General features: G+C 37.0%; 1 protein-coding gene across 1 annotated transcript in view; it reads right to left on the reverse strand.

Annotated features, from left to right (window-relative positions):
• Positions 1-4963: 4963 nt before the first annotated feature.
• Positions 4964-15815, reverse strand: part of pgap2 (post-GPI attachment to proteins 2) — an 11829-nt gene continuing 977 nt past the window's right edge. Inside the window, 4 exon segments of the mRNA NM_001200381.1 lie at positions 4964-5413; positions 7200-7308; positions 11981-12087; positions 12485-12734. Of these exon segments, the coding sequence (NP_001187310.1) occupies positions 5283-5413; positions 7200-7308; positions 11981-12087; positions 12485-12734 (597 nt within the window). The 3' untranslated portion in view covers positions 4964-5282.

The following is a 15815-nucleotide window of genomic DNA, read 5'->3' on the forward strand; positions in this document are numbered from 1 at the left end:
TATATATATATATAAATATATATATATATATATATATATATATATATATATATATATATATATATATATATATATATATATATATATATATATAAATATAAATATATATATATATATATATATATATATATATATATATATATATAAAAAGCTTTTAAATGTCTCAAGGTGCTTGTTGGACTACAGGATTAGAGCTTGTAGAGACTGTATCTATGGTCACTTGGCTTCACGTGCTGGTAGAGTTCAGACGTAAGCACAGGCTGTGTCAGCTGCATGAGCAGATGCAGGCATTGCAGTGCAGGGAAACCTCAGTTATGCATTGACCACACTACTTCCCCGTTAGTTCGATTTGATTGGAGGAAACAAGCATCTTGGCAGCCTATTCAGGAAGCAAAGGCTCCAGTAGACATCACACCACCTCCATTCTCGTTTACTGTTTCCCAGCAGGACAGGGTGGGGCTTCAGTGGGAAGCTGCTCGAATTAGAAAACCTGTCACTTTCAGCACTTGATGACTGAACTGGAATCAGCTTGCGATATTTTTACATTTTAATTATATTGAATATTATAAAGACCACACTCATTGTTATGAACAGTTATGCTTTAAGACAAAAGAGAGTCCCTTCAAAAAAAAAACTCTCTTACTGTCCTACCCAACATGCCAAAACAAAATAGTAGTTTTTTTTTTTTTACTCATGAATAGAAACCATACAAAATATTTGGCCGTCAATAGAGTTTCTCAATCCTGAACCCGTTACTTGAAATAAACAAACACAAAAACCTTGTGACTCATTAGTAGTCAATCAGAGGGCTTTCAGTTCCCATGAGTCCCTGGGGACATGTACATGAATCAGCAAGCCTTGAAGCTAGAACACAAATGCTGCTTCATCTGGTTACTGACAGTCCAGTACAAAGCTGTCCTTCAGTTTTGCACCACATCAAGTGACACATTAAGGGCCCAAAACCTGACCCAGATGCCTATAAGGCTCTGTGTATTTTGATTTGTTTGATTACAAGCTGAATATGCATCAGGATGAGTGCTCAAATTCGCAGTTCAAAGCATGTCGAGCTCTGAGTCTAGGCTCCATGAGCTGAAACGGCAGTACGCATACACCCTACTACTGCTCATGATTGCCAATGCATTTGCTTAACAATGTTACTGAGATTTTTTCACTTTTTACACGTTTTTTTTTTTCTTTAATGCCTTTGTGATGTTTATTAAGGTACCATGCTCATTTGGTGTTGGGGTGGGGCGGGGTGTTGATGGGGGAGGGGTGCTGGGTGGATTAATTTCAAAAGTTACATGGTGTCAAAAAGAGTTGAATTCAATACTGAGACATATTTATATTATGTAATTGCATTTATAGATGCATGTTGAAAGCATGTACAACTTCTGACAGTCAAAATGGAAATATCGTATCCAAAGAAAATGGGGGAAAGGACGCATTAAAATAGTCGGTTTTAAACTTTTTTATTTTTCCTCAAACAGAGTTTACTGTATGCTAAATAGAACTAAGTATATGTGTGGCACAACTTGGCCACCAATTCAATTCAGTTGAATTTTATTTGTTTAGTGCTTTTAACAATGGACATTGCCACAAAACAGCTTTACGGAAATGTCTAAATTCAGATATAAAATTGAAATGTGTAGGAATTTCATAAATGCTTATGAATTTCAGCAGAGTGAAATTCAGGACGCAGACACAGGACAGAGCTCAGTGTCATTGTGCTGGGAATAAACAAGACAAGAAAATCTCATCTCCTCCTCAGTTCTCAGAGCACAGGGAATTTTGTGCTGATCCACAGGAAGTAATCTTCCTCCCGGAAACAGTAAAGCTGGGGAAGGGTTTATATTTCGACACACTCCACGGACCCCAACCCCCCCGGAGCCTGTCTGCTCTTCACCACATCCCCTTGCGTCTACTTCCATCTTTCTGACACCAAATCTTATTAGTCAGAGTCTCAGCAGTGTCTCTGCACACCCTTAAATCCACTTGTATGTAAAATGTTTAACAGTTTGTAATTTATTTTCCTAAATTCTTGATATTTTTGTTTAAAATGTTTTGATGCAAATGAACACAGCTTCCATGTCATGTGTTGTAAAATTAAAGCAATCTCTACGTTACAATTGTTAGTCCTGATAACTTTCTTAGTGTTATTTAAGTGCTGCATAATTGAGAAAAGAATAATGTTAGAAAGCTATTGAATATAGACACGTTGAGCAAATATTTCTATATTTAAGATTATACTAAGATAATAAGGTTTTATATGTTATGTTAAACATAAAAAAAAAAAATTCTGCAGATGAAAAAAGACCATTTGAAAATTTTGTAAAAAATAAAAACGATTAGAAATCGGATTTTGGATTATCCTGTAACTATTTAAATCATGAAAATAAGAAGTAATGATTACATTTCCTTATATTCACATTTACAGATGTTTATTGAAAGACATTGAAACAAAGATTTCAAATGACTCGATATAGGGATTTATCACAGCAGGTTGTAGTTGTTAGGTTCAAGTAACTTTAATGTTGCACAGACTTGGTTTCTTGTACACCATCAAGTTAAGAAATTTGTGACTTAAGTTGAACTTATAATATTACATCAGAGAAACGGTCAAAATGTACAAAAGCCATTGCACAGTCATACAGAAAACATAATTATTGTTGCATTAATGACTGACTAATAAGGGGCTTCTGATTTTATATATATATATATATATATAGCCAAATAATTGTTAATTCACACTGCTAAAGTTGCCAGAAGGTGTTGGCTGCAAGGCAAATCACAGCTTTATATTAATGCATTTATGATAATCTAATACATTTTTGTTTCCAGAGTAACAACTTACACAGGGACTGATATGGTGAACTTTTATTTGTGGAGATATGTGTTCAGCATTTATGGAAGGAGTCTCCAGTGTCAGTGGTTTGTAACACTGAAGAAAAAGCTGTTGCTTAAAATTTTCATGCATAAAATTCCAACATGATAAAAGATTTCTTGAAATCAGAAAACTTGAACTGTAACATGACAAGATACAGTTTGTGTCTTATTCAATTCAAGAGAGAAAAAAATCCAGAGACTGGTTAGGAAATGACTGTTTATAGCAGCTGTTTATTTTATAAATAGCCTGGGGGACATTAAAAAGCATCAGTCTGACTGCTGACTGAAATGTAGATGTTAGAAAAGAGGTTTCCATGTTTTTGTGCTTAGAACTGAATATTTACAGTTGGCCGTTCCTTAGCTAACTGCTCTCTCACTTGGTCATAGATAGCACTATACTGAAGTATTTTATTTATCTGTTTGTTCAAACGTGACTGTAACACACATCTTACCCACTGAGTCACACAGTGACGGCTTTCTGCCCGAGATGAATGTGCAGACTGAAAAGAGGAAGTAGCTCTGCTACTGCATATTTAAATAGAGAGGCGCCTCAGCCATTTCCCTATAGGTGTTACTGACACAAAGTTTAAAAGAGTGACACACGTCAACTTCATAATGTGTGTCTGCCTTTTGTTTTCTTGCATGCTCTCTCAGCACCCGACACTCTTTCCCTCTCAATGCTTATCAGGCTTTTACGTGAAAGCTAAATATATACGTACTGGGTCTGATGTCACTTTCTACATCAGGAAGTCCCTCGCTGTGATATAAATTTCTTTCACTGACCGCAATTATTTGACAGTAAAATGAGGTCTCTGTACTTCCATTTGTTTTCCCTAGTGATAACAGGACCAGGCTTTGTCCAAGCAGCTCCAATCATTTGTCTGTTACACCAGCGTATGTGTGACGATGGGGTTCATGTAATAAACCATTAGCAGTGAAATACACTAGGAATGAAGTATTGTTCTGCTGCTAATTGGAAAAACATCACCTGATCCTATAACCCATCCATCTCAAGGATCAGTGTATTGCGCATTCTGAGATGCTTTTCTGCTCACCTCTGACCTCTCTCATCGGCAAGCCTAGATGTTTTTCGAACCATTCGGTGTGAACTCTAGAGACTGCTATGTATGAAAATCCCAGGAGATCAGCAGTTTATGAAATACTCAAACCAGCCCATCAGGCAACCATGTAACCATGCAACCATGTCACTGAGATAAACCGCCTAGAAATAAATGACCTAAAAATATTTTAACCTAATACGGGAACTTATTATTGGTGTTTGGCCAGAGTTCACTCACCACTATAATATTTACTGCTAAATCAAATTTATTAAATAAAAAGGGTCCATATGGAGAATATATCAAATCTACCATATGAGCGTACCTAACATTACACTCTTATTTAATACTTAATATTTAAATAGTAATTTAGAAAGTGCTTATTAAAATGTCCACGGCATCAGATTGATGCTCTCTAAAGCCAAAAGAGAGAAAGCTCATTTAATTTCTGCCGTTTAGATGATTAGATACAAAAATTGAAGTAAAAAACCGCCACAGGTGCGAAGTAGAACCATACAATTGTGAGAAAAAGAAAAAAAAAAAAAAAATTTAGGGATAATCTAGGACATGTATTTTTAGTTTTGTAGTAGAGCTACAAGTTTAATGTCATAAAGAAGTAATGAAAGCTTATAGCTACCAATTTAGCATTGTTTAATGTCTAAATGTCTCACAACACGAAAAAGTGGTGATGTTCAGTTCAGTTCAGGTTTGGCTGAACTTTTACTCCTTTAACCACCATTATCAGCCAGTGTTAATAAAACTCACATTGGCACTGGTGCACTGATGGTTGTGGTCAGTAAAACCTCTTGTTCATGACATAAGAATAAGATAACATCCTTAATACATCATGAAATCAGGCCTGAGATACGTTCCTGAATATAAAATGCATTATGGAAAGTATTTACTTTCAATTCTGCTCACTGAAGATGGGCTCAGATCATCTGGGTAGTTATTATTATTATTATTATTGTTATTATTATTATTATTATTCAAAACTTTTGATGAAAAATGTATACTTTCAGTCAGTCCATCACGTAACTTTTATCTTTTCCCATGTTATAACATTTAGAAATATGCACAAAATAATCACAAACACTTTGTAAACACAAATCACTGATACAGTTTAGCAAAAAAAAATGAACATTATGGGCAAGCTTCAGTATGTTATAAACATACTCTTATAAGGACCTTTTAAAAATGGCACACATACACATGCGCGCGTGCGCGCACACACACACAGACACACTTACTTCAGCACTAGAATAATGGTTCTATGTATTTAGATGCACAGTTGGTTCCATGATAATGTCGTTCCATGTTCACGTGTTTAGTATTTAACAGTCAAATATGTTTGCTCTCCACTGGCACTGCCACCATCACGTCTTTACTTCCAAAGTCCCAGTAGGCGGTCACATGGAAGGCCATGTTGGAGAGCACTACCAGGTACTCACACAGAGCGAAGAGTGTGTAAACTAGAAAAAGAAGGAAACACAGAGTCTGTTATAGTGTGACACTATCGTGCTTATACCACAGTCTTGTTAAAACCTGCAGTCTGACTATGCAGAAGGTGTTGAATTTTCGACAACAGCAGCTCTGACAGGAGGGCCGGCTGTAATTCAAATCACAGGTTTATATTAATGCCCTTGCTCTCATAGGTCAGCGTTTCTATAGTAACAGAGACTTGTATAATCTAAGCCTAATAATAAGATGATTCAAATATGATGTTATTTAACAAAGAAGAGCATATAATCCTTGACATTTTCTGTAAGGAGATGTTTATGGGACATTTATGCTTTGATTTGACTTTTGTAAGTCAGGAAACTTTCTGAAAAGGGAAGGTCTTCAGGACAGAGAACTTTGTTCTTTCTGGTTTCTTGGTAACAGTAGCTGTATTTTTTAAAACTTATTAACAAGACAGAGAGGCTGGTGAGGGAATGTTTACAGCTGCTAAGTGACAACAGGAACTAATTTGGTTCCCAAACATTCCATAACATTGAATATAACTATAGATGGATAAAAAAGTGCCACTATTTCATTAAAAAAAAAAAGAGAAAAGAATTGCTAGCACATAGCTGTGTTATAAGAGGAATAAAACATTGTGGGACATATTGTTGTTAGAGGAAAATTATCAGCTCCGTGGTGGTAACAGTGAGTCATCTTTGTGTCGATTTTTTCCTCATAACAGCATACTACGTCATGTTTTGTTCTCCTTTTATGACAATAAGCTAAACCGATCTGATGCAGGACTAGCTCTACGCTACAGAGAAAGCACAGTCAATACTTTGACCATGATAAATGTTGCTGGCTAGATTTTTCTGGGCTGTTTTGATTGACACAGACCTCCATTTAAAAAAAAAACACGACCCAACTATTTCTTTAATGGCCACTCAAAATGCTTTTTTATTCTATTCAGAATGATATTAAGGAGCAAAGTATTTCAGTGGACTGAACCAAGCACTCAAAAAATACTGTCGCAGATCCAATAACGTATGAAACAGTGTGGCCATAGTTCAGTGGTTCTAGTTTTCTTAATGTGAACCTGTAGCAGATCCTCTGTTGCTGCTTATCCACCTGCAGTAATGCAAATTATTTCGCTGACGACAGCATATCGGACAGCGGAGACTAGCAACAGGGCTAAAGACCTTAGGTCAGAAAGGGAAGAGTTTCAGATTTTCATAGATTTTTTTCATTGTATTTATTCTCTCTGGTCTGCTTGTTTTAAAAAAACAACAACAATGTTTAAATAGGCAAAGTGTGTCTTTACTCTCCCAATATCAAATTCAAAATCTATGTGTCTCATCAGTTCTGAGTCTGTGACAAGTCTCAAAAGTGGAAATGTGAAGCTTCACTATGAAATCAACCATAACCACTTCAAACTGTCTTATACTGTATACAGGCATCACTAAGGGTTAAACATTATAAGGTAACTGTTGTTGCTGCCATTCAGTTATGTTAATTCCTTATCAAGACCTTTGTAAGCAAAGAATTTGATGTCACTGGAAGTTTAACTTGAATACCCATTTACATTTACCTCATCTGTTAGTTTTAAAATTCAGCTTAGGACTACAAAAATCATCTTGGGCCTTAGATGAGTAAAACCTTTCTTGTTCGTTCAGCTACAATCAGACAATCCTATTCACGAAGCTTCAAAGATTTGCAGCTGAGCATCTCTCCTTATATGGGCTCTCGTTGTGTCTTCAGAGACACACTTGCGAGTGACACCTAAAAAAAAATAGGCTTGAAGAAGTTTGAACTCACTTCCTGGTTCACAGTACTCGTTGTGGCGCCAGTAGAAGTAAAAACCAGCCAACATTAAGACAATGCTGAAGAGGAAGAGGCGGGCCTTGTAGCGGTATGATGTCATCTCCTGTTTTCAGAGACAAAGACCATGAGAAGAAAATGGAGAGAAAGAGAAGCTTGAACGTTTCATCAAACACTGAACATTTCACCACTTCTCCTCCGCAACTAGATGTGGTGCAATAATCTGGAGAGAGGTTCTGTAAACGCTTCACTCTATCTAAACCACTTCCCCTATTTGTTACACACCTTCAGAGCCTTAAAATAAAGAGTCACTGCGGTCTTCAACACATACACTCCCAGTTCACAGCTGCACTTGCACCTTGTGTGATCGCATTGAGACATGATGCCAGTCAAAATGCTGAACATCAAAGAAACCTTTCAGAAAGGCTAAATATCAGCTATGAGCATTTTTAACAATCTTTCACTATAAAGCTTGTTTTTCTTTCTGTGCAAGAGAGATTTAGTTACATTACGACTTGATTTGCCTTGAAATGGTTAAGCATGTGACATGGCAAGTATGAACAGAAAATGAGAATCTGTCAACCCAGTTTACTGAGTAACACATACACACACACACACACACACACACACACACACACACACACACACACACACACACACAACAGAACAGATTAGATGTAGAAAATGAGAACATTTAGACACACTTGCACTGATGGTGGTACACAAATGACTAATGGAGAAGCAGGATGTGTAAATTGTGCCCTCTGGTGGTGACACAGAAGTCTGGCCCACATACTGTACACATGGTGGACAACAAATTACCAGTGATTTGTGTAATGAAACCCAACGATGGACAAATGGTCAAAAATCCGCAGCTAGTTCAGCCGCCTTATACTCAGAATGGTGATAACTCTAGCCGTCCATAAAGGATCTCTGAATATGTTTAATATGACACTAAACAGGTTTGTGGCCCTGAGCAATATTCTTCCAAGCTAAATACTAAAAAGTGATGGTGTGTACATGTAAACTGGCATCAGTTGTGTTATTGGTCTTTTACGTGTAAATCAGGTGTGCTGCAAAAGAGCTTACACCTACACTGAACTTTTCATATTACATTTCTCATATACAAACGTTTAACCACAAATCTATGTAGCTGCAGTGCTAAAATGACACATCTCACTGCTTTTGCAAAATACACAATGGTTAATAACATTTGATTTAACCTGAATTCTTTATTTTAATCTTTATAGATTTCCTGTTTGCTAGTAAGCGAGCTAACGTTAGGCTAACTGCTGTGTGTAAATACTAAAATTAGCTGAAGCTAGCTAACGTTATGCCAACCGCTGTGTGTAAAGAACCTCAGCAAGAAACCGTGAACAGTCTACTTTCCAGATGTAAATAGATCAGAACTACACATAATTTTAGAGCTTTGTGAAGAGAATAAAATGAACAGCATGCATGTTTCAGTCTCTGAATCAGAAAACAGCTCTTGATTTCCCACCCATTAGCAATGAGAGCTATTCATATGATAACAATCGGTAAATCGGCAGTCGTTATTGGGTAATTACAAGGCAAGAAAACGTGTGACAACGCCCAAATTTACTCATATAAACAAGAGCACATATTACCCGAAAAGCAGACACTTTTCCGGGGAAACAGCGCCTGGCGCTCATCCGGGGAAGACCGCCTGGAGCTCGCACATTTTACCCGAAAAGCAGGCACTTCTCCCGGGAAACACAGCGCCCGGAGCACATTTTACCCAAAAATCAGGACAGTGAGGACGAACGTTGCCATTTCGAACTTTGACTTGATCCGGCAGAGGGTGTTTGCGATGAGTAAGTTTTGTTGACTAGCTTTTGTCATGGAATGATTATGATTACATGCTTAGCACTTCATGATGCAGGCAAGCTGCAGCTAAACATTTCTAAAACCTTTCATAGTACATACATGTTTAGAGTTGAGTGAATTATTTTGCCTCCGTCAACTATGCATACCATATCTATCACTTTTCTAGATAAAACATGTGTAAAGCAGATTGCATTGCTAAAACTTCTCTGTCTATGTAACCGATTAGAAAAACGTATCATAGCAACCAGAAAGGTCAACTAATTACCCATAAGCTATAGATAAAGTTTTTCATTCATAGTCTTTGCTCCCAAACAAAAACCCCATGGAAGTGCAAAGCATGTGATGTCTTTCTTTGCCTTCAACAAGACAGAAACTATTTTGAAGCCTGGCATCCTGATCAGTACTGACAATTCATTGTTCTTTTATTCATCTTATTTTGTAGTATTCCACTGCATGTTTGGGGTTGAACACAGTATTTTCAATAAACTGTAAAAAAAGATTTTATTATCTCTTCTTTCCTTACAATTCACACTGACCGGATGGGTGTGGGAGACACAATGACATCCTAGATGGGCCATTACCTTTGACAGTGGGGAGGGGAACTATTACAGGTGTTGACACCTATGTCATCAATATTCATTGTGTAAGCCACTGGCTTTGAAAAAACACAGTGTCACTTCAAAGTTCTACAACTTCTGTAGTCAGACCACATGACATTTCTGCATAATTTAATCACCTATGTGTAGCCAACATCTATGTTTACAAGGTTCAGAGCTCAAAAGTCTTGTCAAAAATGTTTATAATGTGTTTATCACAGTATCCCAAACACCAGTGAAAATAGGTTTTTGAAAAGTGTAAATTTACAGTTGATTTAAACAAAACCTATATTCATGACATTCTTACTGCTCTCAAATTACTGTTGGTGAGTTTGTAGTAAATATAAGCATATGTAGCATTTTTGGATGAATGTTTTTTAGATAGGTGAAATATATTAAAATGTAAAGGCATGTCAGACTACCTCAAAAGGCCTCAGACTGTAGAGTGTTAATAATGACCCCCTGCCCCCCCCCCCTTTTGTTCAGGGACTCATTATTCAATTTCTATTCGTCATTACAAATATTTACACGTTAGGAAATTTGCTGGAAATAAAAGCAGTTGAATGTGTGAGGACGTTTTCTTTTCTGTCGAGTTTACTAAAATAAGCCGAAACGAGCGAACGCTAACCGCTATACAGTACGTAAATTCTAAAATTAGCCGTGTTTGCTAATAAGTGTGCTAACGATCTTAATTTTATACGTTTTTTTGGAGCTTGTTTCCCAATTCAGTTATTTATTCCTAATTGTGTGTTCATTCTTTGTACTCTGAGGACAATTTCCATTTCATTGCCCTTGGTGAACGATAGATGAAATATGTGGCACATTGAATCAGTTGCTTGCCAACTGTATGATTGTTCTTGAGTTTTTCCAACAGCCAATTATTAATTCTCATTAATAACGTATTTAGGAAAATTTGGTTTGTCTGTTTTCATTTGTATCTATGTATTTTTTGTAAATTTGGTTCACATTTTGTAGATTTGAATTATGAATGAACACAATATTGTGTGGTACTGTGATACTACAACCCCAATTCCAAAAATTTGGGACGCTGTTTTACTATGTTCTATTGTGAATAACATGTGGGTTTATGACATTTACAAATCATTGCATTCTGTTTTTATTTACATTTTACATAGCATCCCAACTTTTTTGGAACTGAGGTTGTACTTGGTACCATAATGCTTCAGCTGGTATAGTATTATAAGATATGTTATTGTATCATGACAACCCTACTGGAAAGTAATAATTGGAAAAACATTAGTAGGTGGTGACAGAGGGGGAGGAGGAGGCGGCTCCGCCCAACAGAATTACATGAACTGTATAGTGGCTGCTTTTCATGGTCCATTTTTAATCATACAGCCATACACAGGTGTTGAGGATATTCAAGAATACATACTGTCACAGTGACATGGTCTGTCAGGTCACAGGAAGTTGACTGATAAATAGATCTGCTAGTAAAACATAATTCGGTGTGCTTTTGACTGTTTTCCAATCACAGCATGGCTTGAAGTATTTTCCTCCTCTTACACCATGGAGATTTGCAAACAATTTCATTTTTTTTTTATTTATTTATTTTTCTTTACTTATTATAAGAACACCACTTTGTACTTGAGAATTCAAATACACTGTGGTATAACATCCAAATAACATCTAGAACATTCATCCAACATAAAGAGAAATATTACTGATATTAACATGGAGGGAAATCATTAGGACTGAAATTATATACCAAATGTTGCCAAATGAGTCTAAAGCAGTATGTGATATAAAGTTTTTTACATTGATGGTAAAGTACCGGTTTAAAATAAACCAGAGTTGTATGCATATTGAAAATTAATAAATGTTTCGTTTTAATTAGTTATTCATGTTGCCAGGGTTGGAAGTATCATTAAAATTGGTACATGTAATTTAGGTATGTATTCGTACGCTTCATTTATACATGCTATTTATACATTCATTTATACAAGCTAAAAGCTTTATTTTATGTTCAAGTAGTTTTAAAATCATTTAAAAAAGCCTTTCTAGGGACTCGAGGTGCAAATTAGCTTATGCTATACTCTCTATGTGCAATACATATTTTCCAGCTTTTGACTGGAATCATGTTTTTGTATGGTTCCTATTCTAATAAACTTATAAATAAATAAAATATTTTGACACAAATTCTGTTCACTATCATGGATGTGGGTGAGGTTAAAAATTGGACTCCAGCCATCGACAGATATCACCGCCAACCCGTATATGGTCTGTGGTCTAAACACGCAACCTAAGAAAGATAAAGGCCCTCAAGTATAAACACAAAAAAAGATAGAAGTGAGAAAATACGAGTTACATTACCTCAGTACTAAGGGTGTACTTCGTAATCTTAAACCAGAGCCAACAGGTGCACAGCATGTGGAACCAAGAGCTGCCGATGAAAGTGATGAAGCCAATTTTATGAAGATCTGCAAGAAAAATAAAATTCATATAATACCATGACAACAAAAGTATAATTGTGATCATTCTGGAGAAAAAAATTTGCAAACTCATAATATTAACCAAATTTATTTTCACATAAACGCAATCTGTTCCACTTGCATATAAAAAGCCTACACTTTCAAAAAGGAGGCAAAAATATGCCAATTATATCGCAGCATGTATTTCAGTGAGCAGTAAAACTGACTGGTGCGTATTCATTTCTAAAAAGAGTTCTAGACAAGATTTGCACTGTTTATTGGATGTGCCTTGTCTCTGCTTTCATTAGTTCTCCCTATACAATTGTCAAAAAAACAGTTGCGTGGGTCAATATTTTGTTCTATGCTGCAGGGGAGTGAGAAGAACATGTGACCAAACAGCACTCACAGTAGGTTTCAGTTGAACAGACGTAGGTGAGTAGCAGCAGTCCTGCGTTCTCGATTACAGCAAAGAGGAGAGTCAAGACGCTCCCGAGCTGCTCCAAGTTCTGCCTGGCGAAGCGTCTTCTGTAGAAGTTGAAGTAACTCGCTGCGATCAGGAAGCGTGGGGCCGAGTGCAGACCGATGCAGAAGCGCCAGATATAGCGCTGCGGTGTGAGGCTAATGGCTGCGCTGATGGATGGGAGATAGTTGTAGACCTACAAAGAGAATTTAAACTGTGAGAACAGTGATTGGTGGGTCGGTAACAGCCTGCAGTTACGATAAATGAAAGCAAAATTCACAACTGTCATTATTCGATCATTATTTTAGACTTTTCAGAAAACTTAGACTAGATATATGCAAATATTAACTTTGATCAGAAGGTGTTTATTCGTTTGTTTGTTTTTGGATAACAGCAACTCTGACAATAGTGCCGGCAAAGTTTGTATTAATGCGCTCATGTTATCATTTCTCTAGTAACAACTAACACTGAGATTTGTATGGCAGATGCTTCATTTTTAAAAACGTATGGAATTGTTCATATGGTGAAGTTTTCTTTAAAATGTTTATTTGACATTTTTCTTGCCACTTCCCTATTTGTAGCTGTCTTGCAAGTTTTTTTTTAGTCCACCCCCATTTTTCCATTTTCCCAATTTCCAACATCCATTTTTTTTTTTTTTGCTGGTATTAGACCCGACTAGGGATGTCACGATAGCAAAAATCTAGCAGTCGGTACCAATACCACCAAAAGTACACGATACTCGATAACAAAGTCAAAGTTTTTTTTTAATTTCATTAAAAACTCTCCTGGAGGACATCCTCCTCTGGCTGATACTGGCAAAAAAGAGAGAGAGAGAGAGAGAGAGAGAGAGAGAGAGAGAGAGAGAGAGAGAGAGAGAGAGAGAGAGAGAGAGAGAGAGAGAGAACACGCACCTTAAAACAGACCACTCGATAATTAGAACGTAAATGGCGTCAAACCAAATTGGTAATATTCCAACCAGCATGGAAGGAGAGCCTACTGAACTATAGAAAATCTCTTAGTGATGCTAGAAAAGTCTATCTCCCCACTTTAATAAGAGATAACAAAAACAATTCTAGATTTCTATTCAACACAGTAGCAAAATTAACTAGGAATAAAACCACTACAAAAAGAAGCACTCAGTCACAATCACTACATAGCAGTAAAGATTTCATGAAATTTTTCATTGGTAAGATTGAAAATATTAGATGTGAAATTCGGGCTATATTAAATTAAAACCAGACAGTATTATAACTAACCCTGTAGATTATAATATAGCAATATCAGATCAATGTTTAGAATGTTTTACTCTTCTTAGAGAGACCGAACTAGCTTCATTATCTCTTCAGCAAATTCATCAACTTGCATACTAGATCCCGTACCTACATGTTTCTTTAAAAAGATTTGTCCCGGAGTAATTGAACCACTTTTAAACATAATCAATTCTTCCCTTAGCACTGGCTATGTACCTAAATCACTTAAATTAGCAGTTATTAAACCCCTGATTAAAAAACAGACCTTGACCCCACTCAACTGTCCAGCTATAGACCAATATCAAATCTCCCCTTCATCTCCAAAATCTTAGAAAATGTTGTAGCACAGCAGCTATGCTCGTACTTCGACCTCATCATAGCACAGAAACAGCGCTAGTTAAAGTAGTAAATGACCTACAACTGGCCTCTGATCAGGGTTGTGTCTTGTTGCTTCTGTTACTCGACCTTAGTGCAGTGATATTATAGATCACACTATTCTCCTTGATAGATTAGAAAATGTTGTTGGCATTAAGGGAACAGTCCTCTCCTGGCTCAGGTCCTACTTGACCGATCGTTATCAGTTCGTAGATGTAAATGGAGACTTCTCCACACACACCGCGGTTAAATTTGGTGTTCCACAAGGTTCTGTTTTAGGCCCGCTGCTCTTTACTTTATATATGCTACCTCTTGGTCAAATTATTTGTAAACATGGAATTAGCTTCCACTGTTATGCTGATGATACACAGCTGTATGTTTCAGCGAAGCCAGATGACAGACAGCAGCTTAATAAAGTTGAGGAATGTGTAAAAGACATTAGATGTTGGATGCTAACTAACTTCCTTTTACTTAATCCTGATAAGACAGAAGTACTTGTATTAGGACTACGTGTCGCTAGAAGTAAGCTTTCTGATTACACAGTAACTCTGGGTGGGCTTTCCGTTTCGTCATGTGCAGCTGTAAAAGACCTTGGAGTGATTATTGACTCCAGCCTATAATTTGATGTTCATGTAGATAATATTACTAGGATAGCCTTCCTTCATCTCAGAAATATTTTGAAGATAAGAAAATTATTGTCACCACATGACGCAGAAATATTAGTTCATGCATTCGTCACCTCTAGACTAGATTACTGTAATGCCATACTGTCTGGATGTTCCAGTAGGAGCATAAACAAACTCCAGTTAGTCCAGAATGCAGCTGCTAGAGTCTTAACTAGAACCAGAAGATATGACCACATCACCCCGATCTTATCAACACTGCATTGGCTCCCAGTGAAATCTCGCATTGATTATAAAATACTATTATTAACCTATAAAGCACTAAACGGTCTCATGCCACAGTATCTAAGCGACCTTTTGGTTTTCTATGATCCGCCACGCCTACTTAGATAAAAAGGTGCAGGCTATTTGACGGTACCTCGAATAGCGAAGGCTACAGCAGGGGGAAGAGCTTTCTCTTATAGAGCCCCACTGTTATGGAACAGTCTTCCAATTAGTGTTCGGGACTCAGACACAGTCTCAGTCTAGGCTTAAAACGTATTTGTTTACTCGAGCCTACCCTGACTAGACTTTCTGTATGCTAAGCACAGTCCTAATAATCGTCTCTCTCCCTCTCTCCTTTGGTCTAGCCACACACAACGTGTGATTTATGGAGATACTAGAGATCCTGATCCTCTCTGCTCTCCGGACCTGCCTGATCCGTTTCGGATGTGCTACCTTTGGATGGAGCTCTCATCTACTCCAAATCCAGATTGCTGGGACTACGGCTGCTTCTAAGGCCAAACAGACTTCATATGAATCCATAACAAACTTTTTCACACTATCTGTTGTTACCCAGATGAGGATGGGTTCCCTTCTGAGTCTGGTTCCTCTGAAGGTTTCTTCCTCTTAACATCTTAGGGAGTTTTTCCTTTCCACCGTCGCCACTCAGTGGCTTGCTCAGTTGGGATAAATTCACACCTTTAATATCTATATACCGTGTTGATATTTCTGTAAAGCTGCTTTGAGACAATGTCTATTGTAAAAAGT

The sequence above is a fragment of the Ictalurus punctatus genome, chromosome 18, assembly GCF_001660625.3.
Source record: "Ictalurus punctatus breed USDA103 chromosome 18, Coco_2.0, whole genome shotgun sequence".
NCBI classification, from domain to species: Eukaryota; Metazoa; Chordata; class Actinopteri; order Siluriformes; family Ictaluridae; genus Ictalurus; species Ictalurus punctatus.